Source organism: Taeniopygia guttata, chromosome 3 (genome assembly GCF_048771995.1).
Source record: "Taeniopygia guttata chromosome 3, bTaeGut7.mat, whole genome shotgun sequence".
Classification (NCBI taxonomy): Eukaryota; Metazoa; Chordata; class Aves; order Passeriformes; family Estrildidae; genus Taeniopygia; species Taeniopygia guttata.
Window position 1 is genome coordinate 101,355,101 of NC_133027.1, and position 26,228 is coordinate 101,381,328.

At 36.9% G+C, this 26,228-nt stretch overlaps 1 protein-coding gene across 7 annotated transcripts in view; it reads right to left on the bottom strand.

Annotated features, from left to right (window-relative positions):
• Positions 1 to 26,228, bottom strand: part of EML4 (EMAP like 4) — a 145,193-nt gene that overhangs the window by 15,174 nt on the left and 103,791 nt on the right. For all 7 annotated transcript variants that reach the window (XM_030269033.4, XM_072927520.1, XM_072927522.1 and 4 more), the window contains 11 exons: positions 20,694 to 20,817; positions 15,803 to 15,952; positions 14,284 to 14,353; positions 12,923 to 13,033; positions 10,436 to 10,531; positions 8,115 to 8,249; positions 7,757 to 7,892; positions 5,831 to 5,982; positions 4,310 to 4,435; positions 4,059 to 4,190; positions 3,420 to 3,487 (listed from right to left, as the gene is read on the bottom strand). In XM_030269033.4, the coding sequence (XP_030124893.4) occupies positions 3,420 to 3,487; positions 4,059 to 4,190; positions 4,310 to 4,435; positions 5,831 to 5,982; positions 7,757 to 7,892; positions 8,115 to 8,249; positions 10,436 to 10,531; positions 12,923 to 13,033; positions 14,284 to 14,353; positions 15,803 to 15,952; positions 20,694 to 20,817 (1,300 nt within the window). The remainder of the gene's footprint in view (positions 1 to 3,419; positions 3,488 to 4,058; positions 4,191 to 4,309; positions 4,436 to 5,830; positions 5,983 to 7,756; positions 7,893 to 8,114; positions 8,250 to 10,435; positions 10,532 to 12,922; positions 13,034 to 14,283; positions 14,354 to 15,802; positions 15,953 to 20,693; positions 20,818 to 26,228) is intronic.

Consider the following 26,228-nt stretch of genomic DNA (forward strand, 5'->3'; position numbering starts at 1 on the left):
CTTTCCATCATTAAGCCTTAAGCTGATTTTCATTCTACTTTCCGATTCTGAAGATAAGTTTCGATAAAAAACCTGATCTTTTAATTTTTATAAAGCAACATTGAAAAAACAAAACAGAAGTAGTAGATGTAAGTGGGAAACATTTCCGTATTCATTGTAAAAATAAATTCTATTCTAGTTCGGTATTTTTCTCTCAGTCCTTTACATTTTGTGAATAATTTTATTAATTAAGACCATTAAAGTAAACCATTCACTAGAATTTGATGGTTCATAAACTAGCATTTTATTTTATATTTCTTGTTTGGATGATTTATAGCTAAGGTAATTAATTGCATGTTTTATTCTTTAACAATGACTTTTAACCTGTAATTTATTATTTATGAGGCACATGTGAGATGCTTACAAAAACTCACTGGCACACAAACCAACATGGCCACTGACACCAAGATGTGCAAGATGAGCAGAAACTGAGCATTTTGCAACAGGTCTGATGCCCACCCAGCTCCTAAATATACTGAACATTAGCAACACCGAGACAATGAAAATTTAATAAAAATATACATTCATATCCACAGATCAGAAAACAGAAGGTGTAAATATGGCTTAATACATTGGAACTGTACTCAGAACTTAACTTCTTTGTTCCATACTTCTGCTCTCACAGCCATGAACATATGCCACAGGTAGGTTTCTATCCCTAATGGCAAGTTCAAACACTATGGAAATGAGAAAGGGAATTCCACCCTCTGTCTTGCAGCAAACTCAGTGGAACATTGCTAAACCATGAAAGGAATTAAACAAAATACACATAGAAAAATCCCAACCATGGCATGGACTGCTGAATAACCTGTGTGCAAGACAGAACCAGTGGAAAACAGGTAATGTGTAGCTCTATTGCCTGATTTATTTTTCTTATGGCTCTGCCTTACACTAACCTTGCCCTTCAGCCTTCAGTTTTCTTATCAATATTAACACTTTTGTTACAACCTTCTTAGTCTTTTTTTCACAGTGCCTTTGATTACTCATATGCTTCGTACTCTAGATATTCTACACAATTAGTCACAGAAAGATCAAATTCCCTGCAAATAGTACCACTGGAAGCATGACAAAAGGATCTGAAAAGTGTCTCAAAAAAAACTTCTTTAGTTTTCCAGCTGTGCCTTTTCAGCAAGCAGCAGGATCCACAGAAATAATTAGTACTGCCAAACAACTGACGATCAGGTCCACAGCAGGTATTTAAGGAAGTGGTAACAAAACCTGCAGTAGACCCTTTGCAGACAGCCCAAAAGGGGAAATGATACTGGAATATTTATCACTGGAAGTGATATGTGAAAAAGCCACCAAAAGCATGATGTTTGGCCTGAAAAAAGACACACCACAGCAAAAAAACAGACAAGAATGGGGAAAAAAGGGACAAAATTCAGTTTTCTTTTGATGTCTTAACATTAATCAACAAACCCAGCTTTCTTAGTGCTCCATTCCTTGTCCCTGTCTTACTCACCTCTGTGCTGAAAGCTGAGCAGCACTAGAACAGACACATGCAAGGTTTGGGTTTACTGAGTTCTAAACAGATTAGTTTCATTTAATATTTGCTTTAAGATTTTTAGGCTATGAATCAAATTATTAAAATATTTGTTATGGGTTTGAGATTATTTTTTCTTATGTTAATCGAGATATACGATACAGCCCTCATTCCTTGGGAAATAACTCCCTTGGACCAGATTTTCTGGCACAGAAAGCAGTGCATGATGCTGCTGCATAGGCAGTAATTTTAAAACTGTTTTGTTTATCTTGACTCAACTCCATTTATTTTTCACCCACTTATACACTTATCAGGTCTCATTTCAACTCAGTTTCTTTTGTATATCTCAAACCCATCATTGAATTACACAATTTCAGAACACACTAAAATATAATGGTGAAAATATAACTGCTTAAAAATTCTTTTTACTAAGGGTAAAAAAAAACAAACCAAAAATACTCCAAGGCCATCATCATCAACTTCTTGAACGCAGTATAAACTCATTGCCTCAAGTAAATTAAAAATAAGAATTTAAACTGAATGTGCCAAACTTAAAACATAACACTAAAAAAAGTCAACCAAAAGTTAGCAACAGACCGAATGCTTTAGCCATGCAACACGCCTTGACTGTGCTTTAATATAGGTTCAAAAACATCTAAAAGCTCTGAAGAAACATAGCCTGACATTCTTTCCCCTTTACCTGTTTAAAGTTCTCTTAGACCTGTATATTCTGCTGTGTTTAATAAAGATAGAAATATTTGTTCAATTTAATGTTTATAATTTTAAGGTGGAAAAGTTCAATGTGGTACTCAAATATAAAAGAGCTCAGCAAGGCTTTTACTAGAAGGTAAACTTGGTTTTGTAGCCTGATAGTATACCTAAGGAATTCAGTGCAGACTGCATCTTCATCTTGGAGAAAACTCCCTAAAAATATTTAGCATTTCATTTTTCCAGGAAATTTTAAGGGTGTTGCATATGCTCAGTAGTTTCTAAAAACCAAACTTCAAATGAGGTTAGACATGAGGTTAGGTAAAAAAAAAAAATCTAGTTGGCAAATTAAACACACAAAAATATTCGCCATTTTCTTACATGCACCAGACATTATTTTATCATCAAGTTATCAACCATGAGGTATAACTGAAAAACAGAACAAAAATGCTAGTGGATTTAATATGTGCTCCTCTCACCTTTCTAATGTTATGAACAACCTGTTTTTTCCTTTAATTGGAACATTGGCACTCCCTTCTTGGGAGATGATGCCAAGCCAGAGTTTGACTACAAAATAAAGTAACTTTTTTCTCCCACTGTAAGAACCCCAAGTAAAAAAGACTCAGTTTGTGCTTTGACAGCTCGCAAAGGCACAATGACTTTAGGAAGAATAGGAACAGTTCAGTATCACTTCAGTGCAGCAGTGTGCCATGCTGAACTCTGTCTTACACAAAAATCAAAATATCAGTCTTTTCACTTGCCTAACCTCCTCAGTTTAAAAGGTTGCAAGTATGTTTGATTTGGGAAGGACAAAGATCTGTACTGTATCTGTCTTAAAAAGAAATGTAATATGCACATAACATTGAAATATATGACACTTGGAACAGACAATAAGGAGTACTCATGGAAATCCCTGTCAAAAATAAGTTTAAAAAAAAATAAATCAAGATCTGAGCTTTCATTTAACATTTCATCTTAAAAAAACCAAACCAGCCTAACAACAACCAAACAATTTTTCTGTCTTTGTCTAACACATATAAGATGCTCTGCCCCCTCCTGCCATGCTTTTTAGACTCCATAATCTCAAGCAAAAAGAATAAAAAGCAAATGAAGTCCAGTGATAAGGTGCACTGTATGAAGTGTCTCCTTTAGGCTTTCAGTCCTCACAGCTCAGCTGGAAGGCATTTACCTGCCCGAGTGGGTTCCTATGGCGACCACTGCTCCGCTGGGATGGAAATCCGCGCAGTGCCCGGGCTCCTGCAGGGGAGGCACAGACACGTTATTGTCCCGGGGCAGACCCGACACCTCTCTTAGACCAAAGCTAGCCTAAAAGTCTGAGCTGAGCTGACACAGGAAAAACCCATCACTTAGCAGCATGCCAACCCTCAGACAGCTCTTATCTCAGAGTATCAGTGACACGCACAGCAAGAACACCTTGTCAGTCAAAGGCCGACATTTCTGTGTAAAAAACAATTTTGCTTGGATGTTAGCAGAGAACTAGCAAAACTATGAAATGAATGACTGTAAGGAAAGGACATCTAAAGCCAAACCCTCATAATACCCTCTTCAGATTGTTTGAATAACAGGGAAAAAAATAAACTGTAACAAGAATAAAGGACTAAGACTTATTCAAGTAGGCTTGTCAAAATAACATCAAGCAATGGTAACCATTACACAATGTCTGATGAACATTGCTAAGTCAGATAGCTGTTTTTAAAAGCATTACTGCAGGATTTTTGCTTGCAATCAGGTGGGACAAGAGTGTTTCAGAAATTAAATTATTTTTCCTATTTTCTAGCTTTATATTTAAATTAAAGGGTTGACATACATCTAGCAGCCTGGTCCATTCCAGTGTGTGGTCCACAGAGTTCCACATACAAACTTGCCTATCTTGGGCACATGTTAAAAATAAGTCTTTGAAAGGATGAGATGCCAGTCCCCAGAGTTCATCTGTATGTCCCTAGAAAGAAACCACATGTGATTTAACAATTAAACAAATTAAGATTCTTAAAATAACACACTAGCAGAAAAAGCCTTTACATATCTGGGTTATACTTCAAAAAACCAAATTATGCTCACCTGTACCTCTACTACGAAACCATCGTTAAATGTTCCCCTCAAAACAAAGTTTCGTGAAGTACCCACTAAAAATTGATCAGCTTTTCCTTCTGCTACTGCTCTGATTGTTCCATACTGGTCAGGAACCTGGGAAAAGGAACATCAAATCACATCAGGCATCTTGAGAGGTACCTCATTTTGGAGGCCACAAATAGAGCACAGTGATGACAGTATCAGAAGTGGAGTTCTCCCATTAAAAAGGAAGAATCCAATTATTGTAACCTCAATCAGGGCTTCACCTGAAACCTCCCTCATCTATTTGTTCAGTACAGGCAGACAAGATCTTATTCCAAAACAATCACAGCTATATTATTTTAATAACTTCATTAGAAAAAAATTACAAATTAAATTACATAGCTTTTAACCATGAAATTCACTAAGCAAATGCACTCCCACAGCCTTACAACTCATCTTATAAGGAAAGGAACAATACACAGTTACTATTTACTTTCCAAAACGCATTTTGAAAACCAAGAAAAATCTTGTAGCACACAGTAAATGCTTCCTGATGAGACTAAATGTTCATATGCCTTATGTTAGCAATGATTCTGAATTACAATGACTTTGCTTATTGCAGGCTTGAATTCTAATACACTGCTTTTTTTTTTTTTTTTACAGTGTGCAATTGTTTGTTTTCTATATTATTTTATTTGAGAAAATATACTAATATTAAGTGATAACATAACATAAGATAGAAAAATCAATCTGTCAGGACTTTGGTAATGTAAAAATTAGCTTTAACATAACATTATTAAGAAAAGGAAAACAGATGCTGATATGAATAGATTGTGTTACTTAAGCCTAAGAATTATATATGATAGTCAGTGTTTACCCTCTCTACCATGTTCTCTAAATGTCAATATTAGATTCAAGGCAGTAACAAATTCTAGATTGAACTTACATAAGTGTTAAGAAAAAAATGCTGCTATCAATGGACAATAGGTAAGTGTAGTAAACCAGTGTTTAAAGAACTGTTTAAGGAGAACACATTACTTCAAGGTAAGGCAAAACCCAAGTTTTTAAAATCCAAAATACACAACCTTTTCCAATTCATCCCCATTGACCTAGCACTGCCATATTGCCAAATCACAAAGAACAGACATATTCACTGAACACCTGGTTTAGGATAAATTTAAAAGAAGTTCTTCATCATAGCTTATTAATCATTAATTATTACAGAATTCCCATATGTATCCTACCCCTTATTTACCTTATATCAAACATTCTACTAAACCTCTCAAATGCTGGTGACATTGTCTTTCTCCAGAGAGGCCACCTTCTAAAAACACACGCAATACTAAAGAATATCCTCAAACATCCCCTCAAAGGATGAATTAAAAAAGCTCCAGACAACTAAGGAAGGGTTTTGAAGAAAGAAAACCCTTAACATTTCTGTTCAATTTAAACACAAGAGAACTGAAGCCTCATATAGGCTACTTGATAGGCTAAAATTTAAACACTTGTCACTCTTTGCTTTCTTACCTCAATTTCCCTTTCAGGATTCAAATCATGATCCCACAGGATGATCTTTCTGTCTTTCCCACCTCCAGTTAGCAGCATTCCATTCCTCATTTGACAGAGTGTGAACACACTGCCATCATGAGCTTTGATTTGTTTGCTTATCTGATATACTCCTGTAAGCACAAAAAAGAAAATAAGAAAGAACACTTACTCATTTTTTTTGCCTATGGTTTACAAAAAGCTTTGCCTTTAATCAGAAGAAAAAGGGAAGTATATAATAATTACATTTGGGCTGTCAGTATTGCAAACACAAGGTGGTAGTGTTTTCTTACAGGATAAAATGATAAAACAAAGGGCCCATCTTTCTGAAGAAAAACTTTTTTAGATTGATTGTCCTACAAAATGTGAAGGCAAAACCAAAACCAACAGTTGGTAGAATGCTTTCATTTCTCTGCTTTCCAAAGGAACACAGCTTTTCCAGATGCAAGAGAAACTGTCTTTTAGAGTAAAAAAATATTTATCCAGTCATTATTAGAAAAGAAGTAAAGCTACTTTATTAAAAGAAACTAGAAGACTTGTTGACTATAATCTTTTGGGAATAAAAGGCCAATTATTTATAGCAAAGTTTCCAGGATGCATGAACCTAATATCTAAAGCTGGATGCTGCCACACATAAAAATAGTACAACCAGCATTTGGCATCTACCATGACAGCAGTCTACCCAAAGGAGAATACTTGGAAGAAGGAAGGAGATGAGAAAATTCAATAGGAGTAGCAAAAGAAGCCTTTTGCATCCTCATCGAGTTCACATCAAAAGAACTGCTGTTGGAAAGTAATTTAAAAAATCCAAACAAAACAAGATTCTGATGCTGCATATTTTCAAATAGCAATCACAAAAAAAGTGGAACAGCACCCAGCTATGAGCTGAACTTTGCTGACTCTGCCTATGGCTCAAGTCAATGCAAATCAGCATGCTCTCACACTGTGAAACTGTACGAGATCAAGTCCTGTGACCAATCTAATGTGATAAGCCAACTAAAACCCCTACCTTTAGTTAAGCCAATGTAAATAAATATTTTATTTGTTAATACTTAGGGTTATACTGGAAAAAAGGTTATTTTTGCACATGAAATTAAAAATTAAATATAAGATAATATGTTGAATTACTTTTCCATTGCAGTTAGCTTGAAAGATGAGAAAAAGATTTACCTACAAAATCAGACTAACTGTTAAAAATGTACTTTTTACATGAATGTTTTCCTGGCATACCAATTTAAACCAGAATGTTTGAAATAGCTGCCAAATAAAATGAATTATCATTGAATTTATGAGGGCTCAACTGTGCCAGGTCTGCATATGTTGGGTAACAAATCATTTTCCATTCTTTTTCACAAAAGCTTTGCTCTAAAGAGGTAGTTCAATTTCAAATTTCAAAGGTTTGTTTTTTTTTTTTTAATATATCAAGACTTGAGGGTCTGCTAAACCAGAAACTGTTATTCATGTAACTGCTACAACTAAGCAGTGTAATTATACTCCACATACAAGTCCTATTAATGTCAGCTCCACCACTTAATGGAATTCCTCTGAGACTAAGCATGGTGCAACGTAAGCCTTAAGAGGCAAAGGCAGCCTGCAGAATCCCTAAACTGATCCTACAGCCTTTTTCAAATCACCAGATGAAAGGAAAGCTGATTAACCATATTTTTAAAAAATGTAAAACCATTCAGGTAAAGTAGTTTTCATTCATTTCATGCAGAGCCTCATTAATTATTGAGAAATTCCAGACTGCTCTTAAGTCAGCAATCAGGACTTCTGTACCAGCTGTTGTTGACATGAAGTGTATACTCTGAGTCAGGCCTATTTCTCTATTCCTTCCCTAATGCCATCCTTTACATTTGTCTTCTACAGACTATGTAGAATCTGTGATTAACCCTGAACATGTCCTACCTTTAGCTCCTTTTCCTGGAGTAGCTTCTACAGTAGTTTTGCCCCATATAAGTATTATCCCACCTGAGTCTCCAGTGAGCACATCACCATTTCCCAAGAAAGCCAAACACTGAACAAATTTGGGTTTCTCATATTTCTGAAACAAAATAAGCAAGAGAAAGGGATAATTGTTCGTACTTGTTACATCATTAGAATAATGTATCCACACCCTTCCACCCTGCATACACATAAGCAGAATTTATTGTATTTTTGTATGTTTACCTCTCTGATCAGACAGTACACAGTAACAATAAAGCAAATGTACAGAAAATGTGATTTTTTTTTTTCCAAAACTGTCCTGATATCAGGATATTATTACCCCAAATATCCCTTGCTTCCTTGATAATGAATTGCCGCTCCAGGTCCAGAAAAATATATGAGATTTGCCACATGTTATTATAGTATTTGCATCAGTGGGATGGAATTCTACAGCAAGAACAACTTCATTTGTAGTCTGAAATAATAACAGAAATAATATTTATTCAGATAGGACATTAACTACTAGAAACACATGTAAACCCCCAAGTTTTAGAACAGAGATATTTAAAACTAGATAGCTAATCATATGCTTGGAAGTTTTTTAAGGTGTTCTATGCTAAGTCAGATGTCTGAATGACTGCACATATAATTTTATATATATATTGATTTTTCACATACATAATAGATCTTTATTAAACTTTAGTACACAAGTTAGGGTTTTACACTCCCTTTTGAATCACAAAAAGCTTTTGCTCTCTCAAATAGCTAAGACTTCTGCCAAAGAAAATGAATAATGTATAAAAGACACTTTTTTGGATTGAAAACTCTGCTTACTTTTTACACAGACTGGTTTGCTATTCTGGGTAAAAAAGCTGTGACAGAGGCAAGTAAGACAATGATAATATTGTAGGATTATATCCATCATTCTCTTTCCGAAATTCTGTAAAAATTCTTTTGGGTTCTTTGCTTTCCTTTCCTCCTCACAAAGAAAAAGAAAAGCCTGCATAACTCAAAACTTTGAAACCTTTGTATTTTTACTGGCTGCATGTACATTTACTGAATTACCAACATCTTAAAGTATTTCATCCTTTACCAATAGATTTTATGATTTAACAAACTGACTGGTCATTTACTTAACTTGTAATGTACACTCAACCAAACTGTCTTTGAAGACAGTTCCAGTCTCCTGCAGGCAGTGACTACAAAACAAGAAAGTAAATGCATTTATTTCTACAGGATTTCAAAACAGGCTGCCCAGAGAGGTTGTGGAGTCTCCTTCTCTGGAGGTACTGAACACCTGCCTGGCCCATGATCCTGTGTAACCTGTTCTAGGTGAACCTGCTTTGGCTCGGGGGTTGGACAGATGATCTCCACTGGTGCCTTCCAACCCTAGCTGTTCTGTGATCTATGCATAAGAGTGCTGTTAAACCACATCTTTGACAGCAACTTTTCCAACTTCACAACTTCCAGCTTACTTTAAAAATCAATCTTCTTTTTTAAAATTTTTGTTCATGGCCATATTTACTGAATTATGCTTCTCAGAGTTTTCACATGAGCAAATCTTCTAAGTCAAAAAAATAATTTGGAATTTAAGGGCTGAAAACCTTAATGGAGTTCAGTTAAGAAAACGCTTTTGTTTTGCTTCCCAGCACAAGGGATGCAACTCTGCTCACACCATCTTCTGTGGAAGGTGCTTAAGATACCATAAGACCAAGTCCTAGATGTGAATAAATTCTGAAGGACAAGCTGTCCCTGCCAAATAATTTTTAGCCAATTCTGAAACACCAAGGAACTCCCCCGAGTACAAAAACAGTCAAAACATCATGTCAGTGAACAGGAAATATCAGGCATATGCCAAATAGTTTCACATAAAATATCAAAAAGTAAATGAAAATACTGTTATAGAATTCAATTAAAACTTGCAGAATACAGTTAGTATTGGTCAACATAATCTAAGGAAAACCGGTCAAACGAACATGATTTTGTTACCTGAAATGGCAAGTTTGTAATGATATAGACATATATGCTTGTGGAGCACGATTTATAAAAATAGACAAATACTCAGTTCCACATGCATGAAATATTTGCTTGCTTGATACTGGATAACAAGAAAGATTGGGTGTTCCCAGTGAAATCAGCTTTCCATAAGCACTGAGTGCAACACCTCTGAAAATATGTTATTGCTCTGAAATTTGGAAAGTTTCAAAAAGAAACAGAAAAGCAGACATTACTGCAATCCATGAAAGTACTTAGAACTTCAAATGAGAAGAGACACATACTGAGAATGAATAATCAGAATCTGATTCAGACAAAATTGAAATATGGAATGTTTAATAGTATTTTATTTTTTAAACAACTACAGACTGAATCATCAGTTTAGTCCCCTAAAGTTTCCAGGATTTTCTTTTTTTTTTTTTTTAATGAAGAAACCATCAGACAATTGCTTTACTTTAAGGATGAGTGACATGCAATTCCAAACCCTTCAATATTGAAATCGCTTCCAGTACACAAGTTAAGAATACATTTTTGTGGAACCCTTAAATAAGCCAGCAGTATTACACAGCTGCAGCTTCCAAAGTAAGATCAAAAGCGTGTCTCACAAACTTGTATTTATGGGAATAAAGCCACTTGTATTTCAGAATGTTCATGTGCAAAAATTACCTTTATCTCTGCTATTTTTGATTTCCTCTGCCAATCCCACACAGTAAGCATATGCTCGTTAGAGTCATCAATTACACACAAATGAGTACCAGAATCCTAAAGGAAAAAGGAAAAAAAACAAAAAGAAGTACTGACAAAGTACTATCATACCCATTTTAAAAAATCCACGAAGGATATATATATATATATATATATATATATATATATATATATATATATATATATATATGTAGAGGGAATTTCCCCTTTTTCCTTTCTTTAAGACAGACATAGATTTTTGTATAATCTCATAAAAATGACCATAAAAATGCTTCAAATAACATTCTAGGAAAGCTTTAAAAGTACCTTACCAAGTCTTTACTCTGGTTTTGTTTGCTTTTATGCTGGGTTTTTTGTTTGTGTTTTTTTTTTTTCTTGTTTGCAATTTCATGCTGACAGCAAAGAGATTTACTTTGCTGTTCTTATAAATATTTTGTTTTTCCTCAGGTCTCAGAGGACAGACACACAGCTCCACTTGTGTTTTTTTCCTAAATGCTACCATCATGTACACACAACTACATTATCAGATTCTGTAAGCATTGTTTTTTACTTATGGGTCATAAAGTACCAGCAGTTCCATAATGTAGTTGGTAAAACTGCAGCCAAGGCAACATTTTCTGAACAAAACAGTGCTTACAGAGGAGGCAGAGCAGCACCTACAGCATTAAATAATCACTTATTTTGAACAATTTTTACAAAAAAAAAAAAAAAGGTAAATACATGGCTACATGTAATTAAAAGAAACAGAGAGAAAAAAAAGAAAAAAATCTTAAAACAAAATCATACCTATTCCCAGCAATGCATTATTGCACAAACCAGCTCATTCAAGGACGTTTGTAGAAAGATTTAGAGGAGACTTTAACTATTATAAAGTTGATTCTTGCACTTCATTCTCTAATAAATTATGGAAATAGAGGTGGCTAAAGTTTCCAAGCACTATTCTGAGTGGTAATATTCAAATATAAGTGCAAATTATAAGTGGGAAGAAACCCTGAAGACAGCATTGGCTATGTAGACAGCTCTTGCGGGGGTTATTCTGTGGTAAAAACACAGTTCTAGCTATTGCACACAAACTGTTTCAGTCTAATGAGCAATCATGTGAGACTGTAATAAGGAATCTAATTCAATTTCATCTGCAAAGCAGAATCAATAAAAACTAAAATCCAGTCCTGAAAAATTCCCTGAGTTTTTTGGTTTTGCTTTAAAAATGATGGAATGTGTTCTTATTCACACAGAAAAATATCCAAGTATGTAAATTTCACAGGTTTGTTGAAGTGACAGGAATGCCAATACTCCTTTCACATTATTTACTGAAACATAAAACATACTATATCTAACATAGCAACATTTCAATGCTATGAAATTTCTTTGAAATGCTTTCTTTATTCCAATTGCTAAGTGAAACTGCAGCAAGAGAGTGCAGGAATTTCTTTTCAACAGGTCACCCAGAGACACTGCTGAGTTTCCATTGTTGGAGATTCCCAGAAGCCAGCTGGACCACAGCCTGAGCAGCCTGCTCTGACAGAACCTGCTGCAAGCAGGACAGTGCATGAGGTGATCTCCAGACATCCCTTCCCATCTCAGCTGTCCTGTAAATCTCTTTCTCTATTAGCAAAATACTGCAGACATTGTTTTTCTGCCTTTTCTGTTTTTAATGTGTATTAATTCTTCTTGATGGAATATAAGAATTCAGCCTGAATGCAAGAATCCAGGGTTTTCAGGAGGTCTGATATGTCTCGGTCTTTTGGCAAAAATGCAATGGAAGCTTAAAGATTAAAATACGCCCATATTTAAAAAAAAAAAACAAAACTAATTTCCAAGGTTGAAATGAGAACTTTCTGAACGCCAAGTAGTGCATCTCCATGTGTTATCAATTTTTCCTGATAAATTCTATGGGTCCAAACAAAGACCCCCATTTATTTTCTATGTAAAAGAAGAGGAAAAAAGTGAAAAAGCTATTCCTCAGGAAAAAACAGTACAAGATAACGTGAGGGTTTTTTTTTTTTAATTTCTTGTTGGTGGAAAAAAACCTACTCCAGCTCTGAATGCAAAAAAGTTAACTAACCCACCTATGAGAACTCACTAAAATTTGTCTTCACAAACCTCACTAACAAATTTGTTTTTAACATCAAAATAAAAAGAACCAAGCTCCTCACAAACAAAACCAAACCACCAAACCCAGCGTGGACTTCGATTTCTAGTTATGTTTTGTTTGCCTGCTATTTATTTACCGTGCTGGTTTGGTATGACAATTTTACACGTGCCATTTCCTGTTTTCCCAGCTGTCAGCTGCTTTTATAAAGTACACAGAAACTTTAGTGACACACTTTTAATACCAAAAGAGATCAGCTAGACAACCACATGGAGAATCTTCAGAGATTTTTCTTCCCATTTCCATAGGACTGGCCACGTCCTGTGGAACACCCCGAGGCGCCGCGCCCATCTTACCGCTTTGGAAAAATCCAAGCAGCCCACTCCGCGCTCGAAGGTGCCGAGGCCGATGACCTGCAGCGTCGTCAGGCTCACCGAGTCCCACACTCTAACATGGGGCTGCAGGGGCTGCGTGGGAAAGCAACGGCACAAAAGGGTCACGGCAGGCAAAGCTCCGCGGGCCGGCGCCGCGCTGCGCCAGGCAGCTGCTGCCGGAGTTGCTAATGCAGAGTAAATAAATGCACGGTGACCTGCGCTGGTGATGCTGCTGGGCACCAGCCTCAAAGTCTAAAGGGCAAAGTCAAGGCTATGGTGGTCCTTATGTCCGGGCTACCAACGTGGCAGCTGTGCTGTCGAGGCAGCAAAGTGGCATTTGGTAGTTGTGAAAATACTTTAACCAATTCAAGGAAGTGAACAAATAGTGGAACAGTCATCTTGCATTTCAGACCCCAGACTAGTGTTACTATGTAACTGAAAATAATCATCAAATCTGGGCTAATATACATAAATTAGGAAAAAAAGAAAAGAAACTCTGTCGCACTGAGCCTCTTCACCACCACCAACCACTCAATGAAAATATCTATGGTTATATTCCATACAACTACTATCCCACACTAGCTTAGAAACAATAACAAATTAACTTGGCTTAAGGACAGCATTCACCACTAAAGTGACAAATCTTTGCACTGATAATACAACAAACCAACCAGCTCTAACAAGATTCAGAAAATGCTCAGTGGAAATCACGTATACAAAACCCCCCACATAAATTTCTTACAAAATAGAAAAAATGAAGTTGAACATCTGAAAATGAGTTATATTTAACAGGCTTCTACACTTTATAGCATCTTTTTCCCCCCCCTCTGTCTATAACTTCGTTAAAATAATCCAATTATTCAAATTCTGACAGAATTATGCTAAGTGGTAGAGAGCAGCACTTAAATATACTTGCTCTCAAATAAACAAGTTTATAGGAAAGTTTGGCATACTTTCTATGAATTCTCAAAGTTGATTTCTTCTTCCATGAAGCCTTAAGTCTATACTGACCCATAGAACTGGGGATTTACTCTCCTTTGGGAGAACACATATTGAAAGTAATACAACAGAAATGATGTGGCCTTATAAATCAATTACAAGCTTCATGTTTGCTTGAAGATAGAGGACTTTATGAGCTTCTGCTCTTTTTAATGTATGGTTGAGTATTCCATTGTTACTGTCTTTTGCTAGAGATACAAGCTGTTACTGAGAAACTCAAAATATCTCAGTAAATGCAGTGCTTAATATAAACTGCTGACAGAAGGTGATGATTAAAAAAACCCAAACCACTTTTTCCTGATTTTCAAAACAAGATACTACTGCTCGACAGCTCTATTACTTACCCTTCCATCTTTATCCACTCCAGCTAACTGTCCTGTTGCAATTCTAATTTTGTCTGGATGAACTGCAAGACTAAGACAGACAGAAATATGACTTGCTTTTGCTGTCATACGTCTTCAAAACTGAGAGGTGTTTTGTAATTTTTTTTATTTGTTTCTCAACAAAAGCCCATGAAGACACTTATTATCCTAAATCCCACTTCTAAGGAGACAACTTGAACGTCTCTTATCAGATATTTCATTCCACACTGTATTGCCTGCTTGCTGACACACGACCAGGAGTGCTAGAAGAGTCATCTCCACATGTGCCCTGATACATCTCAGGTTTACATTACATTGGGAGTCCACTGTAACAAAGTCTACAATGTCTTGTAATGAACCTCCTACACATAGTTATGTGCCATATTTATAAACACTACACTGTATTTTATGCCTAAAGATAGAGATGTCAAGAACCTGGGGAAAAAAAGGCGGAAAAGTTGGCTGAGGGCCTGCCTGTGCACCCAGGAGTCAGGGATTACCACCACCTGAAATGAATCATTGATGCAATTGTACTAATGAAGTGTGGTGCACTACTAGTGGAAGTAAAGATGTGCCCTTACTTATCACATTTTGCTTTGAAGCTCATGTGGAAAATCAGATTTTAGAGAATACATCCTCTCAGTCCTTGGGATGTCTTGATCTATATTTTTAATTGCTTTCTCTGTAAAACTGCAATGGTGAAGAAAGCCACTGAAAGAATAAAGGGGGCCAGGGCAAACCTGAAGAGATCATAATGACAGACACCAAAAAATTTACAGTTCAGTTCAATTTTCTGAATGAAAGTGGAGAATCCAAACTTGCAGCATTCTTCCCACAGGAAGCAATTACACAGACATGAGAAAAGAGCTTTAGATGTCAAATTTTCTCCAGTCAGGTACTGAACAGTAGAGAGCTTATGTTCACCATTACATTTTGTGCACTACTCTTCAGACTGACCTAGGAAATTCTGTAACTGCCTGACACAATGACAATGGCTCAATTTTCCTCCTCTAGTTTTTTCTTTTTTTTTTTTTTTGCAAACATCTTTCTGATTTTCCTGACTCTCTTTATACTTGGATCGTGCATCTTTTACAAAATGAGAGTATGACTGCTCGGTTTTTAACATGGTTTTCTAGTTCTCCTTTAAGATTGCACTTTTGCCATACTGCCTGTAAACAACTGATTTAGAGTCCGGCTAACAACAGTTTTTAATTTCTGGGACAACTATTTGGAATAAGTTATGCAAAGATCCTTTCTTCAACCTGGCACTCTTAGATTTTATATGTATCGCCTTATTTTACATTTAAACTAAGCTAGCATGGACTGCTCTAACACCATTTGTTTGTGCTGTGTTTACTACAGTGAAATCTACTGGGGCTGATTAAACAGGAAATAACTTCAACTACAGTGACATTAATTAGTTTGTACATATAGCAGGAGAGGAAAAGAAATATTTCTGCATTATTACCCACACACTTCCATGCAGATGTTGTATACTAACCATTTAACACAATCTGTGTGACCCAAGTAGTGCCGCTGGGTTCTCTCCTCATAGTTAAATAGTACCACCACTGAGGCTATGAAATAGACAATTTCCCCTGTAGGAAGGAGGTAAACATTGGCTCGGCAGTCTCTTCCACGATACCCATATCTGTATTTTTTTTTTTAGTCAAGGATTTCATAACAACTGAAAACCAGAAAAAACCCAACCAACTTTTTTTAAAATTTTGTTCCCTTAAAGGATTCCTAGGGAGCTCTCATATCAGCAAATCATCTTTAAGCTTTTCCTTCTGGAATTACAGCACAATTTCCCTAATACAGTTTAAAAAGAAATCAAAAAAACCCCATACAACTGCACTTCATGAACAAAAATTCCTCAAGAAATGATGATGACTGATGTTAAAATAAGGTAGAAGCAAAGCAAAGGCAGTATTGTAAAATTTTTCATGTGAAATTTCATTAGGTAACAGGAGGACTTGCTATTCTAATTTAACATTTTTTTACAGCAGCAGAGCTGTGTATCAGCAAGCTGGGCAGCTGAGTGTTGCTTTCATTTGGCCTTTTAAAACAATTCCTAATGCCCTACAGAAAAAAAGCAAGCTTCTGCACAGCAGTTGCCAAGTTCAGGAAAGATTTCTCTACACTGTTTTAAAAGTATTTTTTAAACAAACCAAACATAAAAGGAATTTACACAGTGAAAAATATTCTATCCAAATCTACCTAAGATATGTAAAAGGCATGTTTTCTGTAGGAATATGCACAGCTCCTAATGACATTCAGAAATTTTACACACTGTGAACGAGCCTTGGTTGGCACTGATCAAACGTTATTACAACTCGTTATTTCTTTGGAACAGGTGCAGCTCTCCTTGCTAGACTATTAATGTGGCTGCCAGCCTATATTTCAGTTCCCTGGGTCACCAGGAACAATTAGCATCATAACTCAGACTTTAACGTCTAACTAAGTAGCCCCAAAAATATAATTTTCCTGTTATGTCGTGCACTTTAGAAAGCTTTCCAGCTCACTGCCAAGTAATACACCTGCAACAGCAAGAAAAAGATGAGAAACACATTAAGCAACTTTAGCTAAAGGATTCTAGCTTCAGGTTCTGGTTAATAAGCTAAATAAAAGGAAGTGAAAGGCCCATGTGGAGAAGCTGGATATATGAACATGGCCCGTTCTCATAAATGAAGGCAGGTGCAGTAATTCAGGTTTGGGAATATCTAAACTGGTATCTCCTAATCTCTATTCTCCATGAAAAAGGGCCACCTTTCTATCAAAAATAGCACTGCACCCCCAGAAATGCCCCACTACACTACCCCACTACCCTTTTTCTTCTGCAGTGGCACCAGACCAGAGGAACACTCACAAAACTAAACACATGCTGTAGCTAAACAATAGTTCAAAGAGGGACACTGCATTCAGCTGTCAATTAAACCCCTTTGGAGTGTGGAAAGCAAAACAGATCCATATCTTGCTGCCTTCCGTTTAGCAGGGAAGGACACAAAGGCTCCTCTGAAGCAGAGATTATTCACTGGCTTGCTAAGCCAGCGATATCCAGAGCAATGCTGGTACAACACAATGCTGAGGGCAGAAAAAAAGGATGCCTCTGCTTCTCCTCCATTACTATTTACTTCCCCACTCGATTTTCCTTTTTCTTCTTTTAAACACTGATGGAACTAAAAGAAACCCCCAGAATGGCCTTTTATAAAAAAATAACAAACCAAACAACTGGACTTTCAAAAGCAATGGGCTACAAACCAATGAAAATATTTTTTCTATCCTGAAGCATTAAGAAAGCTATTTTAAATACCTTCTCAGAGGAGAGAGGCAGATTTTGCTCATCTGCTGTACACAATAGGGAATGTATTGATAACAATTTAGTAAGACTGACATCTTTGAACATTCATTCTAGAAGAGTATTAATCATTTACACAAACATGTCTTTCTAAAGCAGAGGTCTTCCATGCTTAGCCAAGCCAGAGCTAAATACTTTGGCACCACCACTGAGCTCTGACATTCGCGAAGCTGTGAGGAAAAAAAAAAAATTACATTTTCTCAGTACCTTCTTTTCTTTTACCCCTCCAACAAAATAAAGTACCAAAGAGTGGCTGCATTTTCTAGAAGCACATTTTTTACAAAAATATAAAGGAACTACTGTTTTGTGGAACAATTTTTTTTGCTGTCTTCATTCTCCATCCCAGACTATCTTGAGTGAAAAAAAGAGGGACTGTTGCTCCACAGCATTTCTTTCCTGCTCCACACATGCAGAACACAGCAGCACATACAGTGCAACACAATTAATGCAATAAAATTCATGCAATAATTGACTAGGTCTCTTCAGAAGAAGGGGTGACACAACTTTGATGCTTGATTTCCATGGAATTTCAATGTTTTCAGTGAAACTGACTATTAAACCAGGGAAATTGAGAGATAGTTGCCTTGATTTAGTGATTATTTCTTACCAATTACCAGGACCGTTTTGTCACAACATTCAATATGTTTAAGTTTTGGGGGCTTTTTGCTTGTTTGTTTGTTTTAACTGGCTAAAAATAGCTACTGCCCAATGAAAAGTGATCTACCGTATACCAGATTTCAGCAGTATATTTACCACGGTCTTCAATTATTCTTAGAAAGAAGAGCACTACTGCTAAAAATAATCTCATAAAATGGAGTCTGAAATACCCTCCAGAAACTGAGCTCCTATACATGGGGAGAAAGAATCTACGAAGTCACTGTCAAAAGCTGCACTGACTGTGACCTCTGAAGCTGCTAAATAAGCCAATTTTGCTATTACTATGAATGTCAGATATGCTTTAACCGATTTTGAAGTGCAGTAGCAAAGACTGCAGTACAAAGGAGGGATAATCAAACTAAATTATTCAACTTAAATGACATCACTCAGGAGCCAGACACAGTCAAAATCTCAGACTCCCCCATGAGCTGCTTTACCTTGCCAAGCAGCTTAGGCATTTCTTCAAATGACAATAATCTGCAAGGCAGACAAAAGTTAAGTTTTCCTATTTGAATCTATAATACAGGATATCAGGAGCCAAATAAACCTAAAGGAAACATCTAAAAAGGAGGTCCCCCACCTCCTAAACCAGCCAATAAAACAAAAAAAACCCACCCCAATAAATCTGCCTGTTGTTTCCTTGCAGCTGGTCATAGTTGACCAGCATTTCCAAAAGAGTAATAACAAAGGAAAACCAAATTTTAAAAAGCACCCAGAAGGCAGGAGAATTAAAAGAATTCAAAACAAATCCTATGAATGGAACTATTCAACACTCAGTTGAGCTTTCAGGTGGCATCAGTAAAATACTCGCATTAGTAAAATACTCAGTAAATCACTGTCCCCATGTCTTTTTAATAAGGTGTACAGGGTTCAGTTTTACCATCATGTTTGCAAGACACAGCTGCCTTGCAGATTTGTTCCCCTCGCTAAACCTAAGCATAAAGCAGAAGGTTTGCTGCCGCTGCATTTTCCGAACTGAACGAATTCATAGGACCAATATTTAGTCCTCATAAATTTTACTGCCTTTTCTTCATTTTCTTCACCTTTCCATCTAAAAGATACCCTGCACTCATAAATATACTGGTCTGATTTGGGATGACATTTCCCTTAACAGATTACAAAACATATGGACAGTCTCTTTTGACTAGATTTATTTCACTTTCATTAGACCTCAGCAGCCAACTGGTTTAACCTGAACTTAAGGTTCTTGGACATTAAATGTGTCCACACTGGGATTTGCACCTACTTAACTGAGGGTGTGATTTCATGATCAGTTTTCATCAGTCCAAACTGCTCACTGATGCTGGAAAAGTCGAGCTGATGTTCCCCCTGTATGCCAGTTCCAGTCCTTGCATGTTTGTGAGGCAAACCAAACTAATGTATTAGTCCTGCTTGAAAATTAACTTCACAAAAACAGGTTACATTCAGCCAGATCACTGACTGACCTAATTCACTCCACCGACATCAGCAACCAAGAGCTGTGATGGTTAGAAAATTGGGTATCACAGTTTTACAAAGCATGTTTTCCTTCCATTCAAATTTTAATCTGAAACTTTCTTCCTGACATATGACAGTGTATCATCAACATTGCTAAAAAAATCTTCCTGCTTTCAGCAACATCAGAGCATCAAACTTCAGATTATTACAACAACTCAAGTGTTGCCTAGACATTTTATATTACTGAAGTACTAAGAAACTTACTTACAGACTCACAATTTACTGGAAAAATCTGCAGAAATGGGGGGTGACAGGAAGACCCAAACATGTGCAAAAGCAAATCTCTTAAAATTAACTTAATGGCTGATCAGGTAAACTTGGAAAATTTTCATCAGCCACACACCTATTCAGTTCTTCAAATGACAAATTTAGTGCATTTAATACAAACTAGGTTCCAAGAAATTAACAGTTTCACTTTGGAGCTGAAATACAGAAGCAGTGCAAAGGGTGGCTGCTTCTCCAATCCTCACTCCATACAAAAGGACACAAACTCAACATCGTCCATAGCCGAAAATGAACTATTCCTAAAGCAAAGCCTACATTAATGTAGCGGGACGTAGAGGAGGACATTTTTCAAATTCTGTAGCTTTTCAAAGATGCTTTCTTTTGTACTAATTATAAATCAGTTGATAAATTAGAATTAGTGTCAACAGCAAAACAAACAAAAAGTACAGTATTTCTGTACCTATTTAGTCTGCCATTTAAAATTGTACTAGACAGGAGTTACAAACTATTTCCATAGTTACATTAATTTGAACATTTTCCCTCACCTTTTAGTTTTTACCTCTTAACAGAGAAGAGACAAGACTGGATTCTAAAAAGGAAAAATGCAAGACAAGACAAAAAGGGAACAGTGAGTAGTTATTGATATTAAGGATACACCCACTCCAGTTTTAACTTTTCAGAAGGCAGCTCTGTTCTAATATCGTCATAGTTTTCTACATCAGAAGGAATGAACATTGTGATTGGTCGGCCTCGCATGAACATCTTGATATATTCTCCCTCTGTTGAAACAAAAAGACACATTAATCATGTGGCAAGTTTACTGGCAAGAAACCAGTAATAAACACAGAGATGCGAATCACACTGGCTATATAACAATTATTTTTGAAATGCGACTGCATTTCAAAATGTGGTAAAGGCCCAGATTTTTTATTTTTTTAATGGAACATTAAATGCACACAGATCAAGCGTTAGTTGAATTTGTGATAGAACAGACTGAGCATGTAGCATTTTAGACATGCAAGTTAAATTATAAAGGCAAAATTCAAATTCAAATCTGAAACAGAATAATTAGTCATAGCATTACAGGATGAGGTATTTCAGGCTGAAAAGGATCTGAGGAGGTATTTAAGTCCAACCTCTGCCTGGCCATGAGGCCAGACTAGGCTCCTCAGGCTTTTCCCTAATCCAGATTTGAAAAACTCCTAGGATGGAGATGGCACAGCCTCTCCTGGCACCTGACAGCACCTTGGGGCCTTTTTCCATAGAGCTTGCTTCCTGCAGCCCCTCAGTTCCCATACTGTATTTCTGCCAGAGACCCTTCTTTTCCATGGATGCAGGACTTGTAATTTGTCTCTGCCTAATTAATGAGGCTCCCGCAAGCCCAACTCCCCATCACAGCCACTGGGTCCCCAGTCTGCTGTCACTGCAAACCTGAGAGTGCCTTGTGTCACCTCCCTCAGGCCATTGCTAGAGATGACAGGCAGGGCAGGGCCAGACCAGAATCCTGCAGACTCCACGTGTCACCTCCTGGTACAGTTAATGGGTACAGTATGACCCATTAACCACAACTCTCCCAGGCCAACTCTGCAACTGGTTCTTTCCCCCACCCAGCTGCCCACCTTTCCAAATCCTAGCGGCCCAGTGAAGGCACAAGGACGCCACAGGAAAAAGTGTCAAGAGCTTTGCAGATGAATATAATCAAGAATCATGTATCATCACAAATTAATACAGCAACCTGTGTTATTAAGCATTGTATCCTGAAGAATGGAAAAAAGCAATAGCTCAGAATGACTCCAGCTAATACTGCCTACAGCTGTGACAAGACACGTGTATGTCATCTCTGTGGGAATCCCAGCACTTCACAAGCCTTTAGGAGCTCCTTTTCAAGGAATGTAAGCTTGTCTACCATCAGGGAAAATTACAGTTCCATTTCAAAAAGTACTGATGACAAAGAGCCAAATATTCCACTAACTTTCATCAATGAAGTAGTAACTTTTTATTGCTCTTAAACTTCATTAGTAATTAATATCCATTTATAGTATATATCTTAACCAAAGTAATATAATATTCTGCTGTGAATTTGGAACACTGACAATTTTTTAATAAGTGGGGGTTTGAAAATTGTAGCAGACACAATTCAACCAAAAATTTGGTTTGAACTCAAACCAAAATTTGAATAGCTGAGGAGAACTGGAGTAGAAGTGGAGTTGAATAGAAGAATAGCTGCAAATTAGCAATTTGGTATTAAGAAATCTCAAATCACATTTGATGCAACAAACATTAAGATCTAAAATTAAGATTTTTTGACAATTACTTTAGTACTTCTTTAAGAAACATGAAACAGACTTCCCTACAATCGTCAAGAAATTCTTGAAAATATTTCCCCAATTAAGTATAAGATTAATACTCAGACTGCATGATTGTGCAATCTATGTTTGGCATTCCCTGAAACATCTGAAATTGAAATTAAGAGAAACTCAGACTTATTTCCACAGAATCATAGCTTAACAGCTCAAGTCAAACTCGGAGATCCAGAAAGGCAAAAGAAACCAGGTCAATAACCATAATAATTGAACAATGGAAAACTAACACATATATATAGGTTTCTTCTTATTTAACATATTAATACAATGAAAGTTGAGCTATAGAAGTCCAGTAAAAAAGGAGCAAATATTAAAAAGATGAAAACCAGTTGTCTTGCTTCATTCCAAGGAAAAACATGGATGCTTTGAACAAGAACCCCATGAGTCAGTAGAAAACCTGTCTCCAATAAAATAAAAAGGAACAAAGAAAATCACCCCCTGGTAGCTAAATTAGACCCAACAGTTATTTTACCACATGTGCATTGCTTAATTGCATTGCTAAGGAAAGCTAAAGATTGGAGCTGTCACTAGTTTGAAGTAAGTGTTTAGATAATTACTCCAAACTAGTACCATGTCTCATTTATCCACCAATATATTTTTAATAGTATGTATATTCAGAGATAAAATAATGCTGGCAAAACACAAAAGTAATGTATTAACAACGACCTTTCTATTAAAATCTGGCACCGACAATCTTAGAAATTAAAGCCTGAGGGTATTTACAAAAGACTGCTCATTGTTAATCTATACATTCTTGATTTAACATTGAGCTTGACACTTCTGGTTCCACAAGATCAGTGCAAAATGACACCCCAAATTTAGGGTCAAATTTCTCATTGTTGCTTAGAACAGAGGAGACAACCTACAATTGAAATTCTTACGGATGGAGGCAGATGCACCTGTTGGACTCTGCAGATGAAAGGTATGAAGACTCCAAGAGGAATTCAGTCAAGCCTCTGGCAGAAGAGGCTATCCTGGAGCTCAGGGAAAAGAATATCTACAGGGCATTCAGATACAAATTAGCTCTCTGAAGTTTCCCATTAAAGAAAGAACACTTTTTTTATCTTTATTAACTAGCTGTATTTGCTCAAGATTACCTTTGAAGATACACATTTAAAACATATTAAAGACACAGGCTAGGTAAAATTTGATTAAACCTCTTCCTCAAGAAGCAGAAGGACTAGAAAAAGAGACAACCCATTGAAAGATTTTTTTTTTTTGTCTAAGACTGTAAATTTTCTTTTGTTAGAATAACCTGGAGGACAGATATAATATTAATGTAGAAATCTTTTGAAATACTAGAGAGGATGACAGCATACCAACACCATTCTCAAACAGCAGCTAATTGCCTGAGGCCAAGTTCTTGTATTTGCAAGTTAAGAAAATCAGTAATTTAACACTTTCATACTATACTTGCTCAACTGAATGATCAAGAGCATTAGACTATAATCCTTTCCTGCAGCCTCAGAATTTTCCAATACAAAGAAGCATGTCTAGACTTTTATTTCCTTCTTCTGGTAAAAAGGCGCCTTGGTCATATTATGACAAATATGTATGTAAGGGATGACAAGGGAGAAAAAGTCAAAACTTCTAAAGAGAGTGGGTAAAAAACTCACTAAACTCCAACCAACAAAAAATCCTTGGCAATTCTGGTATCTACCAGCCTGAAAACACTTGGTATAAAAGTAAAAGTATTTTGTTCTATATAAAGAGATGTTCAGATCCCAGTATCCACTGAGCAGAAGCATCTGGGAAAGGTGAGGCTAGGAAATGTGTGTGGAAAGGGCCAGGAGGGCATATCATGAAGAATCCTTGGCACTTACTAAGTCAATCTGCAACTGCAGACGTCCTATAAATCCTTTCAAATAGGGATCAAACCAACCGAAAAGCACAGTTGAGGCCCTGCAGGTAGCACACCCAGGTGTTGTGGATTATCCACAGCACACAATAAGTAAAAGTCAGGCCCAGAATTGCTACAAAAGGTAGCACCAAGTGGCTGCAGCGCCCTGGCTCCAGGGGCCAGCTCTTCACAGGGAACAGCTGTAGCTGCTTTTTGTGCAGATTTGAGTTCAAATTCACAGCCCTTGCCAAACTTTATTTGGCTCCACAATATTTCACCTCTGGAGCCTCAACAACCTCTTTCCACAAGTGCCAGGGAACACAGGATCAGTGCTCCCAATTTATGCTCCCAGGATTGGCTCAGACTTTTTAGCCCCACCAGCAGCCCTCTGGGTGTGCTGGATGGACCTAAGCAGACTCCAAGCAGGTCTCGGCTCTCTGTGGGTTCCTCAGAGGTTTGGGGAAATTATTAACTCAGCCCCAAAGACACAGAAGCACTTAATTTGACTAAAATATGATTCCAGTCAGCTGAAGTGACACAAAACACTGCTCAGAAGGAGAGACACCAAGAGAGAAGTCAGGATATGGTGACAGCACATCTAAAGGTAGTGTTGAACACTGTTCAGGCATGTGGCTTTGCAAATTAATGGAAATTAATGTAATGAACTGGATGAACATCATGGCTTGGCTCAGCCCAGCCTGACAGATACCAAACATGCCCCCCCAGAGCCCTCTCTCTGCTTGCATTGATGTTTTTTTACTGCTGCACCTGCTTCAGAGAGCAGAGCCTTGGCTGTCACTGAGAGAGACACAAATACAGTGCTGATTTCAGAATAGCATCCAAAAGCCTCCTCCTACTACTAGTTGGGAACTTCTCAACTTCCAGGTGACAATAATACAAGGCCAGGATGTTTTCTTTCTGTGTGTGCATGACAGAATGGCTGCTCACTTCAGCACAGGTCTGCCCATCTCCTGTCAGAAAGTGAACTGGGTGAGCATGAAAACAGCAATCCTCCAAGCCTTCATATTCTGAAAAAATAAAAACATCCAGCTATTTAACTCTCTTTTTTAATAAGGGTTTAGTCTGTCTCTACAGTACAACAAAACTTACCCTTTATGGTTATGGGTGCATGCAGTATTACAGAGGAAAACCTATCAGGGTTTTGATGCAGTAACACTTTTCACAAGGCCTTTATCACCATTAGAATTACTTCTGATACAACCTGGGACTGCATTTGGGTTATCAAAATAAGTGAGTGGTTTAATCATCATACAATTAAGTGACATGTTATAGCCCTTTCCCCTACATTTAATTCTGGCAAGCAGCTGTTTATAGCTAGAACACTGTTAGCAACTCCTGCATGAATATTTTGATTTTTTTTTTAACTACTCCAGCCTCAGAAACATTTAGATCTTACTTTATTAAAATCTCAGCTTCCAACTCTATCAGTTTGGTGACCCAGCTTTGTGTCTTCAGTGAAATTTCAGTGCTTCTACTTTCCTGTGTTAAGTTCATTAGTGTAAACACTAAGCCAAATAGGTCCCAGCAGGCTGGAGGCTGGTGTTAGCAACCAAAGTACCTACAGCAAGTTCTTTGGAAGTTTACAGCCTGACAGAGAAGAAAGGAATAAATATGTTGGTGAAACAAGGTGCTGCTAGTGAGAGGGAGCTCCAGAAGCCTTCCTGACCTGCAAGGAAATGAGTGCATCTTCTCTGACAGTCACTGTAATCCAGCATAGTAACCTTGCATGCAAGGAACCTGTTGATAAACCATGGCAATCCAGGACTGACTAAAACTATGGGCAAGTAAAATTTGCAGAATAATAGTGAACTGACTGAAAGTTTTCTGCAAAGTCTTCTTGTACCAAGAGTAGATTCCCACTAGCATGAAAAAGCTTTTAATCAGGCCTTATAAAAAAAAAAAAGTTGAAGAAATAAGAAAAATAAACTCAGTAACATTAAAATTCAACTCCCAACAATTTATATTA